The 22,906-nt window shown below is 41.7% G+C and overlaps 2 protein-coding genes across 3 annotated transcripts in view; one reads left to right on the top strand and one right to left on the bottom strand.

Annotated features, from left to right (window-relative positions):
* The window catches only part of Chrne (cholinergic receptor nicotinic epsilon subunit), a 45,856-nt gene that overhangs the window by 11,025 nt on the left and 11,925 nt on the right, over positions 1-22,906 (top strand). For both annotated transcript variants that reach the window (XM_076542770.1, XM_076542771.1), the window contains exon 5: positions 22,168-22,332. The gene's annotated coding sequence lies outside the window, so the exon portion shown is untranslated. The remainder of the gene's footprint in view (positions 1-22,167; positions 22,333-22,906) is intronic.
* Positions 4,314-7,047, bottom strand: LOC143266897 (platelet glycoprotein Ib alpha chain-like). Its single transcript, XM_076542762.1, has 2 exons — positions 6,929-7,047; positions 4,314-6,720 (listed from the first exon to the last, which is right to left on the bottom strand). The coding sequence occupies exon 2, from the start codon at positions 6,713-6,715 to the stop codon at positions 4,442-4,444; it is 2,274 nt and encodes a 757-aa protein (XP_076398877.1). The 5' UTR covers positions 6,716-6,720; positions 6,929-7,047; the 3' UTR covers positions 4,314-4,441.

Below are 22,906 nucleotides of genomic sequence, written 5' to 3'. Positions count from 1 at the left end.
GAGAGTGGGTGCTGCCTCTTCCCCTTTTGCCAAGACACCCTAGACAAGGGTCAGCCAGTCAGGGTCCTGAACTCTGGGAATCCCCTCACCCCCAACCTCTACTATGACAAAAACCCTACCCTGCCTGGGCTGGGCACTCTCTGCTCTCACAGCTGCCTCTATGGACAGGGAGTGCAAGCTTGAGCTGAAATAAGGCTCTTTGCTTTCACATGGAAGAAAAAAAAAAAAAAAAAAAAAAAAAAAGAGGTTCTGGGAATTGAAGCCAGGCCCTCTGGAAGAGCAGCCAGTATTTTTTTTCTTTAAGGAATATGGGGAAGGAGTTGCTTAGTGGAGCCCAGGGAACTCAGTGATAGTTGCTCTCATGGAGCTCCAAACCAGCATGAGACATAGATGTGAACACTGCACACCTGTCGCCTAGCTACCGCTTAAAGAGCATCGGTCACGGTGGCTCCGTTCGTCAAACTCTTTTTTTTTAAATTTAAGATTTCATTATTTATGAGTGCTTTATCTGCATGTACAACTTTATGCCAGAAGAGGGCATCAGATCCCACTAGAGATGGGTGTGAGCCACCATGTGGTTGCTGGGAATTGAACTCAGGACCTCTGGAAGAGCAGGCAGTGCTTTTAACCACTGAGCCATCTCTCCAGCCCCCATCAAACCCTCTTCTAAGCGGCATGGTTTGTCTGTTTCTTCATAGGAGTTAAACACACTGAATGCTGTCAGGTCCATGCATTTCTTGAATGCTATTTTGAGGTGTGTATCTGCTGTCTTCATCAGCTCCCCTTCAGCATGATTCACTTTAGCCTCCAGGAAACTGCAGTCAGTATTTTTTCATGGCTGAGCCATCTCTCCAGCCTGTTTTATTTTTCTTTCTTTCTTACTTTGTTTTTTTGAATCAGGGTTTCTCTGTGTAACCCTTTTGTGGGACCGGAGACTCCTTGTTTGCACTCACATTCCCAAAGGGACTCCTGAGTGCTCCTCCCTCTCTCTCTCTCTCTTTTTTTTTTTCTCTTTTCAGAGATTAACTCTTGTTAAGGTAGCCAAGGCTGCTCTTGAATTTCCTCCTTTTCAATGCTAGGATTAAAGGTGGGCCTCAGTCACACCTGGCTCTTGTATTTCTTTTTTCATTGTTAAAAGGCCTTTTCTGTATATTGTACCATGAGGCCTGGTGTTGTTTTTTTTTTTTTAAATAATTTGCCAAGCATTGGTGGTGCACGCCTTTAATACCAGCACTCAGGAGGCAGAAGCAGGCAGATCTCTGTGAGTTCAAGGCCAGCCTGGGCTACAGAGCGAGATCCAGGAAAGGCCCAAAGCTACACAGAGAAACCCTGTCTCGAAAAACAAAAACAAAACAAAACAAAACAAAACAAAAAAAACAAAACAAAAAAAAAGAAAGAAACAAAAAACAAAAACAAAATAAAATAAAATAAAAATAATCCTTTTTTTGTTTTGTGATTTTGAGACAGGTTTCTCTATATGTAGCCCAGGATGTCCTAGAACTCCATCTGTAAACTAGGGCCAGGCTGGCCTCAAACCATAGAGGTCTGCCTGCCTCTGCTTCTCAAGTACTGAGAATAAAGGTGTGCGCCACCATGGTTGGGCAAAATAATCCTAACTTTAGCTCAGGATTAAGATCTGCAACAGGTCCAGTTTCCATTGGACTTGGGTCTATCCCTCTCAGATGTTTAGTTTTCGGTTTCCTAATAGGAAAAAAAAATGAGATAAACAATGAAGTCCAGCCCTGGTACATTTCATCTGCCGGGACCTGGGCAGCTGTGTCTGTTCCCGGCTGCTCCCCATTACTCACGTGAGCCTCATTGTGTGTGTGTGTGTGTGTGGGGGGGGTGTTTGTGGTGTGTGTGTGTGTGTGTGTGTGGGTGGGTGCTTCTGTCATGATCTTGTTTCTGAACAGTAATCTAAAGAATGCATTGTTGAAGGACCCAGCCTGGAACCCCGCTGTTCTTCTGTCTGTGGCAGCTCCTCCTGAGGAAGGGGGCACACAGCACTCTGAGGTAGCTTTGAGGACGGGATGGAAGAACAATGAGGCAAGCTGCCTTCCAGAGGGCTTCCTGTTTTTGTTTTTTGTTTTTTGAGACATGGTGTCTCTGTGTAGCCCTGGACACCTTGAAACTCTCTCTGTAGGCCAGGCTGGCTTCAAACTCAGAGATCCACCTGCCTCAGCCTCCCAAGTGCTGGGATTAAAAGCATGTGACATCACCATCTGTCTCAGAAGGACTTTCAGTCTGACCCAGCGAAGATCAAATGATTGTGTAAGTCATTTTATCCAATCTACTAAAAGCAGTTATGATGGTTTTATTAAGCTCTGAATCCAAGCTTTTAATTCACGGCTTCCACTTCCTGACATTAAAAAATATTACATATACTTGTAAAACTTCAGAATATATATTTTGAAAAATAAATATGTACCCACATTTATTATATAAAATGGATTTTTTTTTTTTTTTTTTTTTTTTTAGTCAGGCATGGTGGTACACACCTTTAATCCCAGCCCTTGGGAGGCAGAGGCAGGCCTGTGAGTTTAAGGCCAGCCTAGTACACATAGTTCGAAACCATTCAGAGTCTAAAGCTACACAGCACGACCCTGTCTCAAACAAACAAAAAGACAACTTCTACTTCTTAGTTCTAGAATACAGCTCAACAGTAGAGCACTTGCCTAGGATAATTGAGGTGAAAATTGAATCCCCAGTACCATGAAAATAAAATATTCCATTTTTTTTTTCAGAGCTGAAGAACCCAGGGTTCCTATCTTAGGCAACTACTTTACCACAGAACTATACCCCAAACCCTAAAAATTCTAATAATGAGGGACTTAAGAGAAAGATGTTAAGATGTTTAGCCAAAAGAAGTGTTGGGACAGCCAGGTGTGCATGTGTACAGTTTATTTAATATCATCACTCAGGGGGCAGAAACCGATGGATCTCTTGATTTGAAGACCAGGCAGAGCGACATAGTGAGACCACGTCTCCAAAAAAAAAAAGGTGTTAGGGCATGCCTTTAATCCCAGCACTTGGGAGGCTGAACTAGGTAGATCTCTCTGAGTTCAAAGCCAGCCTGGTCTACAGAGCGAGATCCAGGACAGGATCCAAAGCTACACAGAGAAACCCTGTCTCGGGGAAAAAAAACAAAACAAAGAAAAATAAAAAAAGAAATGATTTGTGTACTTCTGGTCTTGTTAATAATTTAGCTAAAAAATCTTTTATAGATGTTTGCTTTAGTGTTGAGTTAGTTCTGTTATGTAAAGTGATAATAGTTAAGAAATCTCCCCTAGATATCTTTTCTAAATCTCTTCTAAGTGTTAAGAAATCTTGAGGTATTTGCTAAATTAGATAATAAGAGTTTGTAAAATAGATCTAGAGAATTTCTTTAAGACATATAATTATAAGCTTTTAAGAAGTAAAGAAGTAGTAATAAATGACCAATTTAGTTGTAAACATAAATTTAAATAGGAAGTATACACGATATTTGCTAAGGTAGTCCTATAGAATGTAATTTATTGTGTAGGCTTAAATGAGACTTAGATAAGGTTTATAAATATAGGCTGAAGGTAGCCCTATAGAGACTTTGCTAAGAGATTCTTCCTAATGTAAGTTAGTTAAGAATAAGAAGTAATATATCTCTTTTAGATGTTTGCTAAGTTTCATATTTGAAAAATAAGTCAGAGAATTGTAGGTGTAGAATATATAGGCTTTAGGTTTAAGGCTATGATGAAGGTTTAATAAAAAAGTAATCTCCCAACCTGAGACACAGAAAACAGCATCTATAGCAAACTTGGCAGTTCCCATAGCCACCAGTATCAACAAGACTCAGTTCTAAAGACTGGCAGCTTCAGAACGTGGCAGCGGAAAGCAGTGTCCATGGTGGAAACCCATAAAGCGTCCTAGCTTCTCAAGCAGCAGATGCCAAGAGCCAGTGAAAGCAGCTAGGACTTGGGAATTCTTGTACCGGGTGCTTCAGCTGTTCTCAAGTCCCAAAGAAAGCTACATTTCTTTTTTTTTAAAACATTTTTATTATACAGGAAATGCTGGTGGAAAACTAAGAAGTATTACAGGGAAAAAAATACTCATTATACTTAGGGATAGTGCTCCTGTCTTGATTAATGGCTTTCCAAGTTTTCTTCCATGTGGGAACCATGCTCCATTTCTATTTGCTGTTTCTAGCTCTTCCCCAAAATGGTAGCAGTGACCATATGACCTGGCAATTCTCTAAGCAACATAGGGAACTTGATTCAATGACCACCCGGTTCCATCACCTCACTGCCTCTTGATTAGTGAGCTCTGGATGTAAAGAGGGGGCTTCAGATAAAGAAGTAAATAGAATGCCCCTGTGGCAGTCTCATCTACCACTGCCCCCACCTCCCCACTCCCAGCTAGATCCCAGTAGAGTCTTTTGAGTGTTTCAGGATCTCCAAAGGACTCACCTTCACAGACTGTGGCCTGAGTACCTAATACCCACTGTTCCCAATAGGTCCTGACCACGACCCTGGCTCAGAGCTGAGGGCCTTCGTCCTGCTACCAGAGGCCCAACACGCCCATTAGGCCTCACCCATAGGAACAGGCTGGAATGGAAAGTGGGGGGTGACCCTTGAAGGAAGAGCAGCCAGGCCCGGGGCACGGTTACTTGTCTTCCCCTCTGCACCTCCAGACTTGTGGTGTGTGTGCTGGTGGCCAAGGCGGCGGAGAGGCCCAAGTCCAGAGAGTGTGGATTTACGTGCCAGGTCCAGATCAGCAACAGGATGAGTACCACAGAGGCAAACAGGAGCCAGAGGAGACCCAGAATATAGAAGCCCAGGGGGAGGAGACAACAGAACTCAGAGTTGACAAAAGGATCGCTTTTGAAAGTGTCAGAATTCCCTTGAGCCATCTCGTGGACAGTTAGGAAGCTGTTCAACTCTGGGGTCCTTGTGATGGATTCTAGGAGTAAAGAGAGTTCTGTGGTAAAGAATAGTTCTGAACTGGTCTCATTTGGGACAGACGCCCAGGTGGTAGTGAACGCTGGGGTGATGGTGGACACTTGAGTGGTTGGGATGGTGCTGGGCTCTGGGATGGTTGGGGTAGTGCTGCTGGGCTGTGGGGGAGCCAGGGTGGGGGTGGTTGGGGTAGTGCTGCTGGGCTGTGGGGGAGCCAGGGTGGGGGTGGTTGGGGTAGTGCTGGTGGGGTGTGGGGGAGCCAGGGTGGGGGTGGTTGGGGTAGTGCTGCTGGGGTGTGGCAGAGCCAGGGTGGGGGTGGCTGGGGTCGTGCTGCTGGGTTCTGGGGGAGCCAGCGTGGAGGTGGTTGGGGTAGTGCTGCTGGGGTGTGGGGGAGCCAGGGTGGGGGTGGTTGGGGTAGTGCTGCTGGGGTGTGGGGGAGCCAGGGTGGAGGTGGTTGGGGTCGTGCTGCTGGGCTCTGGGGTAGTTAGGGTGGAGGTGGTGGGCACTGGGTTGGTGCTAGGTTCTGGGGGAGCCAGGGTGGAAGCGGTGGGCTCTGGAATAGTCAGAGTGGAGGCAGTAAGCATTGGTGTGGTGCTGGGCTCTGAGCTAGTCAGGGTAGAGGTAGGCTCTAGGGTGACTGAGGTGATGATGGGTATAGTTTTGGGTTTTAGACTATAAGTGTGTACATTGGGTTTCATGCTCTGTGGGAGTGTGGTTAAATGAGGGATCTGTATGTGTGTGGATGTGTCCTGTTTGTTAGTGGGTTTGTGGGTTGGAGGCCAAGAAGGCATTTGACTGTCTGGAGAAGTAGGAGACTCTAAGAGTAGGCCCCTGTGGGTAGTATGGGCTTTTGTGTTAGTAGAGAACTTGACCTCAGCCCTTGTAGCAGGTACATCAGAGAAATTATCATAGTCATCATAGTCTATATCCTTATCCCCACTGACAGGGCAGCCCTTCCCTGCGTAGGAGTAGACAGGTTCAGAGCCCAAATTGGCACATCGTACACTGGCCACATTAGGGGTCATGGCCTTGACATCCACACCCTCCTTCCATAAGTAGACATTGTTGGAATTTTGCTGGAGCCAGTTGCGGAAGTAGAGGATATCACAATCACAATACCAGGTGTTGCCATGGAGAAAAACAAAAGGCAAGAGGAGGGTCCCAAAGAAGCCCTTTGGGATTGTATGAAGCCAGTTCCCTTGAAGGTAGAGGGTGTCAAGATCTTCCAGCCCATCTAGGAGCCCAGGGGGTAGCTCACGCAGTTTGTTGTTGGCCAGATTGAGTTTGTTCAGCTTGGTGGTGAACATGAAGAGTCCAGGGGACAGACTCCTCAGATTATTGTTCTGCAGGTAGAGCTCCTGGAGTTGGCTTAGACCTTCCAGGACACCAGGAGACAGCGATTCCAACTGGTTGAAGGAGATATCAAGGATAGTGAGCGCAGGCAGAGCCCATCCTAGGGAGGGCAGACTTTGCAGATTATTGTGGGATAATTTCAGGTTATCCAGCTTTGACAGTTTCTCATCAGTCTGCAGGCTGGTCAGCTCACATTCATCCAGGTCCAGCTGAGTGAGGTGAGTGAAATGCGCCAGGGATGCTGTGGAGAAGGCACCCAGTTTGTTCTTGCCCATGTGGAGGATGCCTGTGTCTGCTGGCAGGTCTGCGGGCAATGCGGTCAGTCCCCGGTTCTCACAGTTCACTTCCAGCAGGCTGGTCACTTTGGAGACATCACAAGTGGGATGGGAATGTGAGGGGCTTGGCAGCAGGAAGAGCAGGATGAGGAGAGCCATAGGTCCTGTGGGCAAAGGGAGTTATAAGGGATGCCACGCTGGCCCTGGGCATCATTTCCCTGGCTCCAGCCCTGCACTGCTCTAGCTCTCAGGATGCCTTCCAGAATCAGCTTCCATACCTCCCAGCCTTTTCCCTCTCTTCCACCCCGTCCTCAGTCCTTGGTTCTTAGTCCCCCCTCAGATCCCCCTCCTCTGGTCCCAGCCCCAGCTTACAGTCAGGCAGAAAGACCTCTGAAGGCACGGAGCTTCTTCCAGGCTATGACTGGGTCCTTCTCTCTTCCAGCTCCAAGGAGAGCCAGGCCAAGAGCAGGAAAAAGATAGAGGACCTGTGGAGGAAAGGACAACCTGATAACCAACTCCTGGGACCCAGGGACCAGTCTCCCCCCAGGGACAAGCCCTTATCACCTCTCTCCACAGCCTTCCCCAGAACCCTCTTTGGTTTTACACTCTCCCTTTCCTGCCACCCTGGAAAGATCTAGAGACTCTCCAACCACCAACTTCGTGCAGCTTCTGCCTGCTGCCCTCCCTCCTCCCCCTCCATAGCTGTTCTTAGAGATGCCTAATTTTCCTTGGCTGCTCCCTCACACCCCACTGCCACCTTTCTTAGCCCTAAACTGAACTGCACCCCCATCCCTAACCTGGCTCTGCTGGCCTCTATTCTTATAGTTTTTAAATAAATAAATCTCTCCTTTTTTGTGAGTTACAATCTGATTGTCCTTTGCTTTATATCTAGTATCCATTTTTGAGTGAGTACTTACCATGTTTGTCCTTCTGAGTCTGGGTTACCTCACTCAGGATGATTTTTTTCTAGTTCTATCCTTTTGTCTGAAAATTTCATGATGTCATTGTTTTTCTTTTCTGAATAGTACTACAATGTGTATATATACCACTTTTTCTTAATCCATTCTTCAGTTGATGGGCATCTAGGTTGTTTCCAGGTTCTGGCTATTACAAATAGTGCTGGTATGAACATAGTTGAGCATGTGTCTTTGTGATATGATTGAGCATTCCTTGGGTATATGCCCAAGAATGGTATGGCTGTGTCTTGAGCTAGATTGATTCCCAATTTTCTGAGAAAGTGCCATACTGATTTCCACAGTGGTTGTACAAGTTTACATTCCCATCAACATCCTCTCCAACATTGACTGTCATTAGTAGTTTTTTTTTTTTTTTTTTTTTTTTTTTTTTTTTTTTGGTTTTTCGAGACAGCGTTTCTCTGCGTAGCTTTGCGCCTTTCCTGGAGCTCACTTGGTAGCCCAGGCTGGCCTCGAACTCACAGAGATCCACCTGGCTCTGCCTCCCGAGTGCTGGGATTAAAGGCGTGCGCCACCACCGCCCGGCTCATTAGTAGTTTTGATCTTAGCCATTCTGACAAGTGTAAGGTAGTATCTCAGAATCGTTTTGATTTGCATTTCTCTGATGATTAAGGATGTTGAACATTTCCTTAAATGTCTTTCAGCCATTTGAGATTCTTCTTTTGAGAATTCTCTGTTTAGCTCTATCGCCCATGTTTTAATTGGATTGTTCAGTATTTTGATGTCTAGTTTCTTGTATTCTTTATATACTTTGGAGATCAGTCCTCTGTCAGATGTGGGGTTGGTGAAGATCTTTTCCCATTCTGTAGGCTGTTTTTTTTTTTTTGTCTTATTGACCATGTCTTTTGCCCTACAAAAACTTTTCAGTTTCAAGAGGTCTCTTTTATTAATTGTTGTTTCAGTGTCTGTGCTACTGGTGTTATATTTAGAAAGTGATCTCCTGTGCTAATGTGTTCAAGACTACTTCCTACTTTCTCTTCTATCAAGTTCAGTGTAACTCGATTTATGTTGAGGTCTTTGATCCACTTGGACTTGAGTTTTGTGCATGGTGACAGACATGGATCTATTTGTAATCTTTTACATGTTGACATCCAGTTATGCCAGCACCATTTGTTGAAGAAACTTTTTCTTTCCATTGTATAGTTTTGGCTTCTTTGTCAAAAAATCAATTGTTCATAGGTGTGTGGATTAATGTCAGGGTCTTCAATTAGATTCCATTGGTCCATATGTTGGTTTTTATGCCAGTACCAAGCTGTTTTTATTACTATAGCTCTATAGTAGAGCTTGAGGTCAGGGATGGTGATGCCTCCAGAGGTTGCTTTATTACACAGGATTCTTTTAGCTATCCTGGGTTTTTTGTTTTTCCATATGAAGCTAAGTATTGTTCTCTCCAAGTCTGTAAAGAATTGTGTTGGGATTTGATGGGGACTGCATTAAATCTGTAGATTGCTTTTGGTAAGATTGCCATTTTTATTATGTTAATCCTACCTATCCATGAGCATGGGAAAATTTTCCATTTTCTGATATCTTCTTCAATTTCTTTCTTTCTTTTTTTTTTTAAAAAGATGTATTTATTTATTTATTTATTTATTTATTTATTTATTTATTATGTATACAATGTTCTGTTTGCATGTATTTCTGCAGGCCAGAAGAGGGAGCCAGATCTCATTACAGATGGTTGTGAGCCACCATGTGGTTGCTGGGAATTGAACTCAGGACCTCTGGAAGAACAGCCAGTGTTTTTAACCTCTGAGCTATCTCTCCAGCCCCCAATTTCTTTGTTTAGAGACTTAAAGTTCTTATCAAACAGGCCTTTCACTTGTTTAGTTAGTGTTATCCCAATGTATTTTTTATTATTTGTGGGTGTTGTAAAGGGTGGTGTTTCTCTGATTTCTTTCTCAGCCCTTTTATCATTTGTGTATAGGAGGGCTACTGATTTTTTTGAGTTGATCTTATATCCTGCTACTATACTGAAGGAGTTTATGAGTTGTAGGAGTTCCCTGGTAGAATTTTTGGGGTCAGTTATGTATACTATCATATCATCTGCAAATAGTGAAAGTTTGACTTCTTCCTTTCCAATTTGTATCCCCTTGATCTCCTTTTGTTGTCTTATTGCTCTAGCTAGAACTACAAGTACTATATTGAATAAATATGGGGAGAGTGGACAGCCTTGTCTTATTCCTGATTTTAGTGGAATTGCTTTGAGTTTCTCTCTATTTAATTTGGTGGTGGCTGTTGGCTTGCTGTAAAATGCCTTTATTATGTTTAGGTATGTTCCTTGTATTCCTGATCTCTCTAAGACCTTTATCATGAAGGGGTGTTGGATTTTATTAAATGCTTTTTCAGTATCTAATGAAATGATCATGTGTTTTTTTTCTTTCAGTTTATATGGTATATTACATTGACAGATTTTTGTATGTTGAACCATCCTTGCATTCCTAAAATGAAACCTACTTGGTAATGGTGGATAATTTTTTTGATGTGTTCTTGGATTCAGTTTGCCCATATTTTGTTGAGTATTTTTACATCGATGTTCATGAGGGAGATTAGTCTGTAATTCTCTTTGTTGCATCTTTGTGTAGTTTGGATATCATGGTAACTGTAGCCTCATCAAAAGAGTTTGGTAGTGTTCCTTCTGTTTCTATTGTGTGGAACAATTTGAAGACTATTGGAGTTAGCTCTTCTTTGAAAGTCTGGTAGAATTCTGCACTGAAACCATCTGGTCCTGGGCTTTTTGTGGTTGGGAGAGTTTTGATTACTGTTTCTATTTCCTTAGGGTTTATTGGTCTATTTAAACAGTTTATCTGGTCTTGATTTAATTTTTTTTTTTTTTTTTTTGGTTTTTCAAGACAGGGTTTCTCTGTGTAGCTTTGCGCCTTTCCTGGAACTCACTTGGTAGCCCAGGCTGGCCTCGAACTCACAGAGATCCGCCTGCCTCTGCCTCCCGAGTGCTGGGATTAAAGGCGTGCGCCACCACTGCCCGGCTTGATTTAATTTTTGTATGTGGTATTTATGCAGAAAATTGTCTATTTCTTCCAGATTTCCCAATTTTGTGAAGTACGGGTTTTTGAAGTATGACCTGATGAATCTCTGTATTTCCTCATTGTCTGTTGTTATGTTTCCCTTTTCATTTCTGATTTTGTTAATTTGGATGCTCTCTCTCTGCCTTTTGGTTAGTTTGGATAGGGGTTTGTCTGTCTTGTTGATTTTTTCAAAGAACCAACTCTTCATTTCATTGATTCTTTATATTGTTCTCTTTGTTTCCATTTCATTGATCTCAGCCCTCAATTAGATCATTTCCAGGCATCTATTCCTCCTGGGTGAGTTTGTTTCTTTTTGTTCTAGAGCTGTCAGTTGTGTTGTTAAGTCGTTGGTATGAGACTTCTCCGACTTCTTTATGTGTGCATTTAGTGCTATGAATTTCCCTCTTAGTACTGCTTTCATAGTGTCCCATAAATTTGAGTATGTTGTACTTTCATTTTCATTGAATTCTAGGAAATCTTTAATTTCTTTATTTCTTCCTTGACTCATTGGTGCTTCAGGTGGGTGTTATTCAGTTTCCATGAGACCGTAGGCTTTCTGTATTTTTTGAAATCTAACTTGGTTCTTTTTTTTTTTTTTTTTTTTTTTGAGCTGAGGATTGAACCCAGGGCCTTGTGCTCGCTCGGCAAGCGCTCTGCCACTGAGCTAAATCCCCAACTGAAATCTAACTTTAAGGCATGGTGGTCCGATAAGATACGGGAGGTTATTCCAATGTTTTTGTATCTGTTGAGATTCACTTTGTGATCCAGCATGTGGTCAGTTTTTGAGAAGGTTCCATGGGGTGCTGAGAAGAAGGTATATTCTTTTGTGTTAGGGTGGAATGTTCTGTAGATATCTATTAAGTCCATTTGAGTCATAACATCTGTTAGGTTCTCTCTCTCTCTCTCTCTCTCTCTCTCTTTCTTCTTTCTTTCTGTTAGGTCCTTTATTTCTCTGTTAAGTTTCAGTCTGGTAGATCTGTCCTTTGGTGAGAGTGGTGTGTTGAAATCTCCCACTACTAGTGTGTGGGGTTTTATGTGTAATTTAAGCTTTAGTAATGTTTCTTTTACAAATGTGGGTGCCTATGTATTTGGGGCATAAATGTTCAGAATTGAGACTTCATCTTGGTGGATTTTCCCTGTGATAAATATGTAATGTCCTTCTCGATCTCTTTTGATTGATTTTAGTTTGAAGTCTATTTTATTAGATATTAGGATAGCTACACCAGCTTGCTTCTTAAGTCCATTTGATTGGAAAGACTTTTCCCAGCCTTTTACTCTGAGGTAGTGTCTGTCTTGAAGTCTAGGTGTGTTTCTTGTGTGCAGCAGAAGGATGGATCCTGTTTTCGTATCCATTCTGTTAGCCTGTGTCTTTTTATAGGTGAGTTGAGACCATTGATATTAATGGATATTAATGACCAGTGATTCTTAATTCCTGTTATTTTTTTTGTGGTAGTGTTGTGTTTCCTATGGAGATATTTTATTTGTGCTGAAATGTGATTTTATTTGTATGTTAATAAATAAAGTTGCCTGGGGGTCAGAGCTAATAGCAAGCCATAGCAGAAGTCTGGCAGAAGTCTGGCAGTTGTAGCACATGCCCTCAATCCGATCATGTGGCAGGCAGAGTCTGTGTGTTCAAGGACATAGCCAACTTGATGACACACCCTTTTAATCCAAGTACCAACCATAGACACCTGGAGGTCTGTATAGACAGGCAGTGACGAAGAAGTTATGTGGTTGGGATTAAAACCAATGAGAAGGCAGAACAGAAAGGCAATAAAAATACAGACACACAGGAAGTAGGTCTCTTTTCTCAGGGGAAGGACTGTAGTGGCTAGTAAGCTAGAGGCTATTTGCTAGTGCTCTGACCTCTTGGGCTTTTAACTCTTTATTTGGCTCTGTGTTTCTTATTTAATAAGACTGTATAGAATTACATCTACCTTTGGCACCCACATGGCAAGAATTCATTAAAAACCACTTGGCTTGGCCCAGCTCCCCAGCTCCCCAGCTCCCCAGCTCCCCGGCTTCCCAGCTCGGCCCAGCTCGGCCTAGGCCACAGACCCAACCGACCATAGCTACAGGCGGTTACCCGAAGCTGGAGCTACTTGCAACCAGATTGCTAACTCAAGCGGCAAAGCCTGTGCTACAAACAACACAGGCCGGAAGTGACTGAAGTGGGAGGACATGGCAATGCCCCGCCCCCTGCACAACCATGCTTGGTAGCTGTTTTGAAATTCTATTGGATTTCTACTGTTCTACACAGACTTGGTAAGTCAATTGAGATATCAGATATTTCAAAGGGAAAAACTACTTAAAAGAGAAAAATTTTTTCCAAATTAAAAAAATGGGTATTATCTGTAAAACAGAAGGGAATTGGTCTTTGTTTGATAAAACTTCAGGCAGTCTGAAAATGGAACAATTATATGAGAAGATTAATGGGATGCACATTACACCAATTATGCATATTATTACTTTCCTTATCGTTTTTTTACTATTTAAAAAGACAGTCAATTTAAGTGCCAGGATAAAAGTTTTAGAAAAACCTGTTAAAATGAATTATGGAGAAATTCAGACTCAGACAGAAGAATTTAAGGGTGAAATTATCTCAGGATTGGATTATAAGGTTACAGAAAGAAAGCCTGTTTTCAAACAATCAAACTTAATTTATCCAGTAACTGTACAGCAGCTACCTGGTCAAGTGAATGCACAAAATAATTGGATTCCAGTTGAAATGTTAGATTTAAGAAGGTTTAGAGAGGCAATAGTATCTTATGGCATGCATTCTTCATTTGTAAAGCAAATGTTAAACTCCTGGTCAATTTATAATAAGATTATTCCACAGGACTGGAGAGAACTAGTAAAGGCTGTCATGGAACCGGGGCCCAGTTGCAGTGGCCTATGTGGTTCAGAGATGAAGCTAAAAATAGAAAATCAGTGGAGGGCTAGGGGTGTGCAAATCTCCCATGATCAGCTTGTTGGAGAAGGCCAATATACTGAAATACAAAGACAATGTTTATATGATAACCAAACCCTAATTCTATGTCAAATGGCAGCCTTGAATGCATGGGACAGAACTGAGGAAACAGGAAAGAAAACTGAGTCATTTACAAAAGTTATACAGGGCCCAAAAGAATCCTTCATGGATTTCTTACAAAGACTGACTTCAGCAGTAAATAGAATGGTCACGAATTCAGAAGCTAGCCAGGTAATAATTGAATCTTTGGCTTTTGAAAATATGAATGCAGCATGCAAGAAAATAATTAGGCCATTAAAGGCAAGATCTGCACCCTTGGAAGATTGGATTAGAGACACGTTTAATGTTGAGTCTCATGGCCATGATGATATGTGGATAGGAGAAGCAATTTCAAGAGGTTTGAGGAATGTCAAATGTTTTGGATATGGAAAGCAAGGACATTTGAAAAGGGACTGTAAACAGGGCATTCCTAGAAACAATGTTTCTTCAAGGAACAATGGCAATAGAATGTCCCTTCCTTCTGGAGTATGCAGAAGGTATGGTAAGGGAAAACACTGGACCAACGAATGTAGATCAACAAGGGACAGACAAGGTAATCCTTTGCTTCGGTTGGGAAACTCCCAGAGGAGCCTCAGGCAGGCTCCCATAGTAAATCCAGGTCAGACCTTTCCTGCAGTCATAGAAGAAACCCCTACTCAGAGCAATTAAATAACCAAATACCTATTAGAATAAACCAGGCTGCTCGGGGTGATAGAACAGCTGAGACAGAGAGAACAGAAAATTCAGGAGAAACCATGAAGAAAATTTTTTGGCAAACTTCTATAAATGAACAAAGACCAAAATTAACAATAAGAATAAATGATGTTTTGTTGTCTGGTCTGGTAAACACAGGTGCTGACATGACCATAATTGCACCAGAATTTTAGCATCCAATTTGGCCTCTTCAGGAAGTAAACGTTTAGCTGTTAGGAGTTGGAACATTATCTCAAGGGAAACAGAGTGCAAGATGGCTCAAATGTATAGGTTCAGAAGGACAGAGAGGAAAATTAAAACCATATGTGGCTAACATAGCTATGAACCTATGAGGTCGAGACCTGTTATAATAATGGAATACTCAGATTAACATCCCTTCAACCTCAGAAACAAATCATAAACTAACACATGTTTCTGAGAGAAATATTAGAAGGTATTATTCTAATGAGTGGTCACCAGCCATCCAGATTGTACAAGAACAGAGCATAACAACTGATGATCTTCCAAAGACACCAACCACTCTACCTTTAAAATGGTTAACAGACAAGCCTGTATGGGTTCAGCAATGGCCTTTAACAACAGAAAAACTCCGGGCTTTAGAAGAGCTGGTAGAAGAGCAGTTAAATGCTCAGCATATTGAAGAATCAACCAGCCCTTGGAATTCTCCTGTATTTGTTATTAAAAAGAAATCCAGTAAATGGAGAATGGTAACAGACCTTAGAGCAATTAACAAAGTAATTCAGCCAATGGGCTCTCTATAGTCTGGAATTCCTTTGCCTGCTCTGTTACCTAAAGGATGGCCTCTTATAGTCATTGATTTAAAAGACTGTTTCTTTTCAATACCCTTACAAGAAAAAGACAGAGAAAGATTTGCCTTCACAGTGCCTACTTATAATAATTTCAACCGGTTAAGAGATATCAATGGAGGGTCTTCCCACAGGGAATTTTGAATAGCCCAACCCTGTGCCAATATTTTGTACAACAGCCATTGGAAGTGATATGTAAAAAATTTCCTAAATCTATAATTCATCATTATTTGGATGATATTTTACTAGCTGACTCAAATGCAGATATTTTAGAAAGAATGTTTGAAGAAGTCAAGAAAATTTTGCCTTGCTGGGGATTACAAATTGCTCCTGAAAGATACATAGAGGAGATTCTATTAATTATTTAGGATATAAAATAGAACTACAAAAATTTAGACCCGAAAAGGTGCAAATTAGGAGAGATCGATTACAGACTCTTAATGACTTTCAAAGATTATTTGGAGACATTTCTCATCTACTAACTATTGTTGGGGTAAAAAATGATGAACTGAATAATTTGTTCAAAACCTTAGAAGGTGACAAGGACTTAAATAGTCCAAGAGAATTATCACCTGAAGCTGAGAAAGAATTGGCCTTGGTAGAAAAGAAAGTACATGAAGTACACGTGGATCATATTGATCCAAAGCTGGATTGCATTTTGGTTATTTTACCCTCTAGGCATTCTCCTACAGGAATTTTAATGCAGAGGGAAGACATTATATTGGAATGAATATTTTTACCAAATAAACTGAATAAAAAATTAAAAATTTATGTGGAAAAAAATCTCTGACTTGATTTTGAAAGGAAAATTGAGACTTCATTAATTAGCAGGAATAGACCCAGCAGAAATTGTTATACCTTTAACTAAAGAGGACATTGAAAAATTATGGGCAAAAGTGAACCTTGGCAAAGAGCTTGCAGTAATTTTTTTGGAGAGAGATTAACAGCAAATATCCTAAAAGTGATAGAATTGATCTTATAAAGAGAGCTAATTGGATTTTGCCTCGAATTGTACAGGAAACACCTATATCTGAAGTTCTGTACATTTTATATAGATACAAACAAAGAAGGAAAGGCAGGTTACAAATCAGAAAATTTAAGTAAAATGGTTCAAAGTCCCTATAATTCCATTCAAAAATTGGAATTGTATGCTATTCTGTTGGTATTAATAGATTTTTCAGAACCTCTCAACATAGTTACTGACTCTCAGTGTGCTGAAAGAGTGGTATTACAAAATGAGACGGCAGAATTTATCCCTGATGAGTCAGAATTCACTTCACTATTCAGTTACAAGATATAATCAGGAAAAGGAGTCATCCTTTATATATAACTCACATCCCATCCCATCCGGGTCTGCCAGGCCCTCTAGCACAAGGTAATGATGAGATTGATAAATTATTGATAAGAAATGTGTTGAAGGCTTCATAATTTCATTTTAAAAAAACATCATGTCAATAGTAAAGGTTTAAAAAAGGATTTTTCCATAACCTGGCAACAAGCCAAGGAAATTGTAAGGAAATGTCCTACTTGTTCCTTTTACAATCTGACACCATTACCAGCAGGATGTAACCCAAAGGGTACTCAGAGGAATGAAATCTAGCAGATGGATGTGTTTCAGTTTGCAGAATTTGGAAAATTGAAATATGTACACCATAGCATTGATACTTATTCAGGATTTCAATGGGCAACTGCTTTGAGTTCTGAAAAAGCTGATTCTGTAATCACTCATTTGCTAGAAGTTATGACCATCATGGGTATACCTGCACAAATCAAAACTGACAATGCTCCAGCATATGTCTCTGCTAAATGAAAGGGTTTTTTTGCTTATTACAATATAAAGCATATTACAGGTATACCACATAATCCTAAACGATATGCTAAATAAACAGAAAGCGGTAACAAAAAACCCCCAGAAATAGACTGCATAATGCTCTATTAACTTTGAATTTTCTCTATGTTAATAAGAAAGGAACAACAGCTGCAGAGAGACATTGGATAATAGGAAAAAAACTACAGAATTAAATCAGCCTATATACTTCAAGGATGTGCTGACCCTAGAATGGAAACCAGGATATGTGTTACATTGGGGACGAGGTTTTGTGTTGCTGGAGGGCTTCTCTCCAGGTTCCACCAAGCCCCGCAGTCCCACAATCCATGTATAAAATAATTACTCAGACTCTTATATTATTTACAACTGTATGGCCGTGGCAGGCTTCTTCTTAACTGTTCATATATCTTAAATTAACCCATTTCTATAAATCTATACCTTGCCATGTCACTTGTGGCTTACTGGCGTCCTTACATGTTGCTTGTCCTGGCAGTGGCTGCAGTGTCTCTCCCTCCTTCTTGCTGTTTCCCCAATTCTCCTCTCTCCTTGTCCCGCCTATACTTCCTGTCTGGTCACTGGCCATCAGTGTTTTATTTATATAGAGCAATAGCCACAGCAGTTTTGCTTTTGTTTCTACAGTAGAAGATAAGCGGTGGATACCATCAAAATTGATAAAGGTTTGATTTGAACAAGAGAGACCTCTTAATTAGAAGAGGTGATAGTTCATCAACCAGCATGACCATCCAATTTAAACTAACTTATACCATTAACACATGCCTTTTCATTTAATCAGATATAACTTGTCAAAGGGAACCCCCCAAAGTTAGTTTTGGGGAAAGGTTTTTGTTTTTGTCTTTTAGGAGAATGAAGGCTAAGGAATCTGAAGAAAACTGGACAAATGAGACAACTGAAGAAAAGGACAAATCATCTAAAAAAAATGTCCCAAGAAAAAGAGTAAAATAGCCTATTGGTATATCATCTATAAAATTTTGTAAGTCTTCCTAAATGTTTGTTTCTGCTCTTCTCTAAAGACATTTAACACTATTGGTCTTCTTGTAGTCCCAGTTCAATTAAAATTTAAAGCTGGGCCGGGCTCTGACATCTTGGGCTTTTAACTCTTTATTTGGCTCTGTGGTTCTTATTTAATAAGCCTGTTTAGAATTACATCTACAGTTTCCCTTCTTGGTATTTGTTGGTGTGGGATTATCTATTGCCTGAGTTTTCATGGGTATGTTTAATTTCCTTAGGCTGGATTTTTCCTTCTAGTGCTTTCTGTAGGGCTGCATTTGTGAATAGGTATTGTTTAAATCTGGTTTTATCATGGAATATTTTGTTTACTCCATCTATGGTGATTGAGATTTTTGCTGGGTATAATACTCTGGGTTGACATCTGTGGTCTCTTAGTGTCTGCATAACATTTGTCCAGAACCTTCTAGCTTTCATAGTCTCTATTGAGAAGTCTGGTATTATTCTGATGGGTCAGCCTTTATATGTTACTTGGCCTTTTTCCTTTGTGGCTCTTAATATTTTTTCTTTGTTCTGTATGTTTAATGGTTTTATTATTATGTGGTGAGGGTTTTTTTTTTTTTTTTGATCCAGCCTATTTGGTGTTCTGTAAGCTTCTTGTATCTTTATAGGTATTTCTTTCTTTAGGTTAGGAAAGTTTTCTTTTATGATTTTGTTGAATATATTTTCTGTGCCTTTGAGTTGGTATGCTTTTCCTTCTTCTATCCCTGTTATTCTTAGGTATGGTCTTTTTATGGTGTCTCAAATTTCTTGGACTTTTGAGTTATGACATTTTTGGCTTTAGTTTTTTTTTTTTTTTGATTGACAAATCTATTTTCTTTATTGTGTCTTCAACGTCAAAGAGTCTCTGTTCCATCTCTTGCATTTGGTTGGTTATGCTTGCATCTGTAGTTCCTGTTCGTTTAGTCAGGATTTCTATTTCCAGCATTCCCTCAGTTTGTGTTTTCTTTATTGTCTTGATTTCAATTTTCAAATCTTGAACTGTTTCCTTCTTCTGTTTAATTACTTTTTCTTGGCTTTCTTTGATTTCTTCCAATATTTTGTTTGTTTTTTCTTCCATTTCTTTAAGGGAACTTTTTTATTTCCTCTTTTAGGAAGTTTTTCATTTCCTCTTTAAGTGCTTCTATCATCTTCTTAAAGTCAAGTGCTGGGATTACAAGTGCATGCCAGCATGCCCTGCTTGCTGACTAGAATTTCTTAGAAGTTTTTCTTTTTTTTTTAATAGTTTTTATTTTTATTTTATGTACATTGGTGCTTTGCTGCATGTATGTCTGTGTGAGTGTGTCAAATCCCCTGGAACTGGAGTTACAGACAGTTGTGAGATGCCATTTGGGTGCTGGGAATTGAACCCGGGTCCACTGGAAGAGCAGTCAGTGCTCTTAACCTCTGAGCCATCTCTCCAGCCCTAGAAGTTTTTCTAACTGAACCCTTGTTGGTTAAATGGTGCTGCTCGTAGTTGGCTGCTGCCTGCGGCGGCCATGCCAGCAGAGGAGAGTGCTGATCGGAAGAATCAGAAGCCATGGTTACCTTTTCAGAGCTTTATTGGGAGAGAGGAGGGAGGGAGGGAGGGAGGGAGGGAGGGAGGGAGGGAGGGAGGGAGAGAGAGAGAGAGAGAGAGAGAGAGGACAGATGGAAGGAAAGAGAGCAGAAAGAGAAGGGGATGCACAGAGGGCCCACCCGCTTTTTAGGCTGGGACGCAGTCACAGGCTGGTGACGTAATTAAGGACAGAATCCTTATATCCCAGATTTTCGCTTATTATTAAAAAAAAAAAAAGCAGGTAGATGGGAATAGGGGCATTGTTCCTCTCAAAAACTGCTCCAGCTGACTTTTGGACGTCTGTTGGCTCTTGGGGGAATGGAGAAGGAGTCTTTAGAGGTAGACAGGCATTGTGGGATGTTGTCTGTCATCTGTTTGCTCTGGAGACATGTATCCCTCTTGGCTGTGGCTGGGAACTTTTTGTTTGACAAGATACACAGAAAAAAAACTTGGAGAGAGAAAAGAATCATTATTATTTTATGTTGACATTTATCTGAGATAGATCCAGCCTGTCCCTATGGATTTTGAAACATGTTAAGCTTTATCAGAGACAGATTATTTTAAAGCACCTGTTTCCTTTATTAGTTTGGCATCCAGGAGACAGGTGATTAATTGTTAAAAGCATCTCACAGTAATAGATGTTTACATTAAAGTCTTTTTTATAGCGCCCAGATGCTTTTGGGTCTGGGGGTGTAAATAGCTGTTACAGTTTCTTACTTGATGATCTCTGGACTCCGGTTCTGTGGTGGTCCTGTACCATTAGCTGAACAGTGAGTTAAAACAGGGAACTGGGAAGAGAAAAACTTGTGGTGCATGAGAATTTATTATTTATTTTGGAATTAGGGTCAAGGGAAAGATCAGGGCCCTGTCTGTGTGCACGTGAGACACATAGGCAGTGACTCTAATGGTGTAATTGAATCAGGTGAGGTGGTAAGGCACCCTCTGTGGGGTGACATCCCAAAACTCCCAGGACTGAGTCAGTGGCTCTGGTGTCCAGAATGAAAGAAACGGATCACTTCCCTGCTGCGTTCTGGGTTCCTTGCCATGTCTGTAGCCAAGCCTAGGTCTGTTGGAGGTCTTAGCTTGATGTTCCCATGCATCTTGGCACCGGGGGGGGGGGGGGGGGGGGGCAGTCAGCTGACTTGTTGTCTTTCTAGGCAGCACTTTTAACAAGGCTGTTGATGGCCTGGCAGGGCATTCACTAGCCTGTGGCCTTTTCCTCACTTAAAACAGGAACCCAACAGCTTGCGGGAGTCAGCAAGCGCCAGCACTTGGCAATTTTTTTTTTTGGCTTTTATCTCTTCCCCGGCACACCATAAATGTCGCGGATGACTCTTTTGCCTGTGGGGTCAGGAACTTTGCTCTCCAGATGCTTAAGTTTTAGTCGGGGAGGCCTGGGGAACAAGAGACAGATTTTACTCCGTGTCCTGAATTTTTTTTTCTTGATGAATGATGGCTTAAGGACAGCTTTTGGAAGATCTGCCAGGAGGCAGACTATAAACCGATCCTTTTGGAAGACTTGTCTGAGCCTATAAGTTGATTTTTTGGCTTAAGAGCCATCCTGACTACTATAAACTTATTTGTATGGATCTTAGCCGTTTTCAGACCCATCTGTGCTTCTCAAGGCAGTTTGAGAATGGGTGGGTGAGTTAAGGTGAGTTAGGGCGAGAGTATAGAAACCGCCCAAGCCCGCCCATTTGAGCCCGCCCACTGCCGGTGGAAGTCAGACAGAAAAGGTTGCACGTGGCAGATGCAGAAGTGGGGAGGGAGAAGGGTTTAGAGCTTTAGCAGAAAGCTTGGAGATAAAGTAACTTTTTTATTTGCCCATTCGCTGGCAGAAGTTCCTGCGACTCTGTTATGTGGCCAGATTTATCGGTACCCACCCCTATCTGCCAATGTAGATGGGAAATGTATCCGCCCCTTTGTCCTATGGCTGTAGCCGAGAGAAAAATAAAAAATTAAAATAACAAACCGGGATCAGACTACAATCTCAGGCGTCCCCAAAGAGTGGAAAGAGATCTATGAATCAGCTCAAGTCACGGATCCTCTTCGTCAAGGGATGGGAAGGGCTGCAGCTGCACTGCAGTTGGTCCACCATTGGAAATGTGCCTGTCATTGCCAGCACAGCCCGAGGACAACCCCCGGGGTGTCCATCGCAAGAAATATAGCTCAGACTACAGCCGTGAGAACGGCGGACTCACTGTGGTGACGGCAGCAGTAGCTGTGTGTGGGTCCAGTGGAGGCGAGGCAGCAGGGACACTCGCGGTCTCACGGTCTCACGGTCTCGCTGGATGGGGAAGGAGGCGGCAGGTGGCAGTGGTCACAGCAGGTCCTCGGTGATTGGTGGTGTATCCGAATCTGAACGGCACCAAATGTTGGTTAAACAGCGCTGCTCCTGGCTGGCTGCTGCCTGCAGCGGCCATGCAGATGGAGGAGAGTGCTGGTCGGAAGAATCACAAACCATGGTTACCTTTTTAGAGCTTTATTGGGAGAGAAAGGGGGAGAGAGGGAGGGGAAGAGAAAGAGAGAGGGGGGAGAGAGGGAGAGAAAGAGAGGACAGATGGAAGGAAAGAGAGCAGAAAGAGAAGGGGATGCACAGAGGGCCCACCCGCTTTTTAGGCTGGGACGCCGTTGCAGGCTGGTGACATAATTAAGGACAGAATTCTTACAACCCTTCCCTCCCTGCCTTTCAGGCTTATCAGAGTCCTCACATTACACCTGGAGTCTCACCGTCTCCATCTTGTTCTCTGAACTCAATTGTGATGCCCTGGCTTTTCCCATGAATGTGTCATCCAGTTTCTGCCTACATGAGACTCCCCTTCCCGTTACATCATCTTGTGTTAGTCCTCTGACCTGAGGTGAGAAATTGAAATGAGATATCCTTCACCAAGATGTTCCTATACTGAGGAAGTCCCAAGGACTTTTTCTTTGTAAACTTTGGTTGTGTTTGTTTTACCTGAATATGTATCTGTGCACCATGTGCATGCCTATTTTAGAGTTAACTCAATGAGATAATTGGCCAATAATCTGTATTAACAGTACTGAAAATAGTCAACTAATCATCCCCTTTGTTTACTTTTTAACATTGTATCTTTAGGACAGCCATGGTGTCTCATAGCACAGACAACAGATTTCACAGGGTGGAAAAACAGGGAAAGAAAAGGAATTAAATTCACTCAATTCATATTTTTAGTGAATTCAGGATTGTGCTCATAAAGACATCATGCCTGGAACTTAACATTCCTTTAGAGTTTTCTGTTAGCATTTTCCTACATCAGATGACCTAATAAATTAAAGGAAAGGGGTTGGGGATTTAGCTGAGTGGTAGAGCGCTTGCCTAGCAAGCACAAGGCCCTGGGTTCAGTCCTCAGCTCCAGAAAATAATAGATAGATAGATAGATAGATAGATAGATAGATAGATAGATAGATCAG

This window comes from Peromyscus maniculatus, chromosome 8 (assembly GCF_049852395.1).
Source record: "Peromyscus maniculatus bairdii isolate BWxNUB_F1_BW_parent chromosome 8, HU_Pman_BW_mat_3.1, whole genome shotgun sequence".
NCBI lineage: Eukaryota > Metazoa > Chordata > Mammalia > Rodentia > Cricetidae > Peromyscus > Peromyscus maniculatus.
Note: the sequence above shows the minus strand (reverse complement) of the source record. Positions and strands in the feature narration are given on the sequence as shown.

Excerpts from the sequence above, each read along its gene's own strand:
- LOC143266897 (XM_076542762.1), bottom strand. The coding sequence starts at position 6,715 with ATGGCTCTCCTCATCCTGCTCTTCCTGCTGCCAAGCCCCTCACATTCC.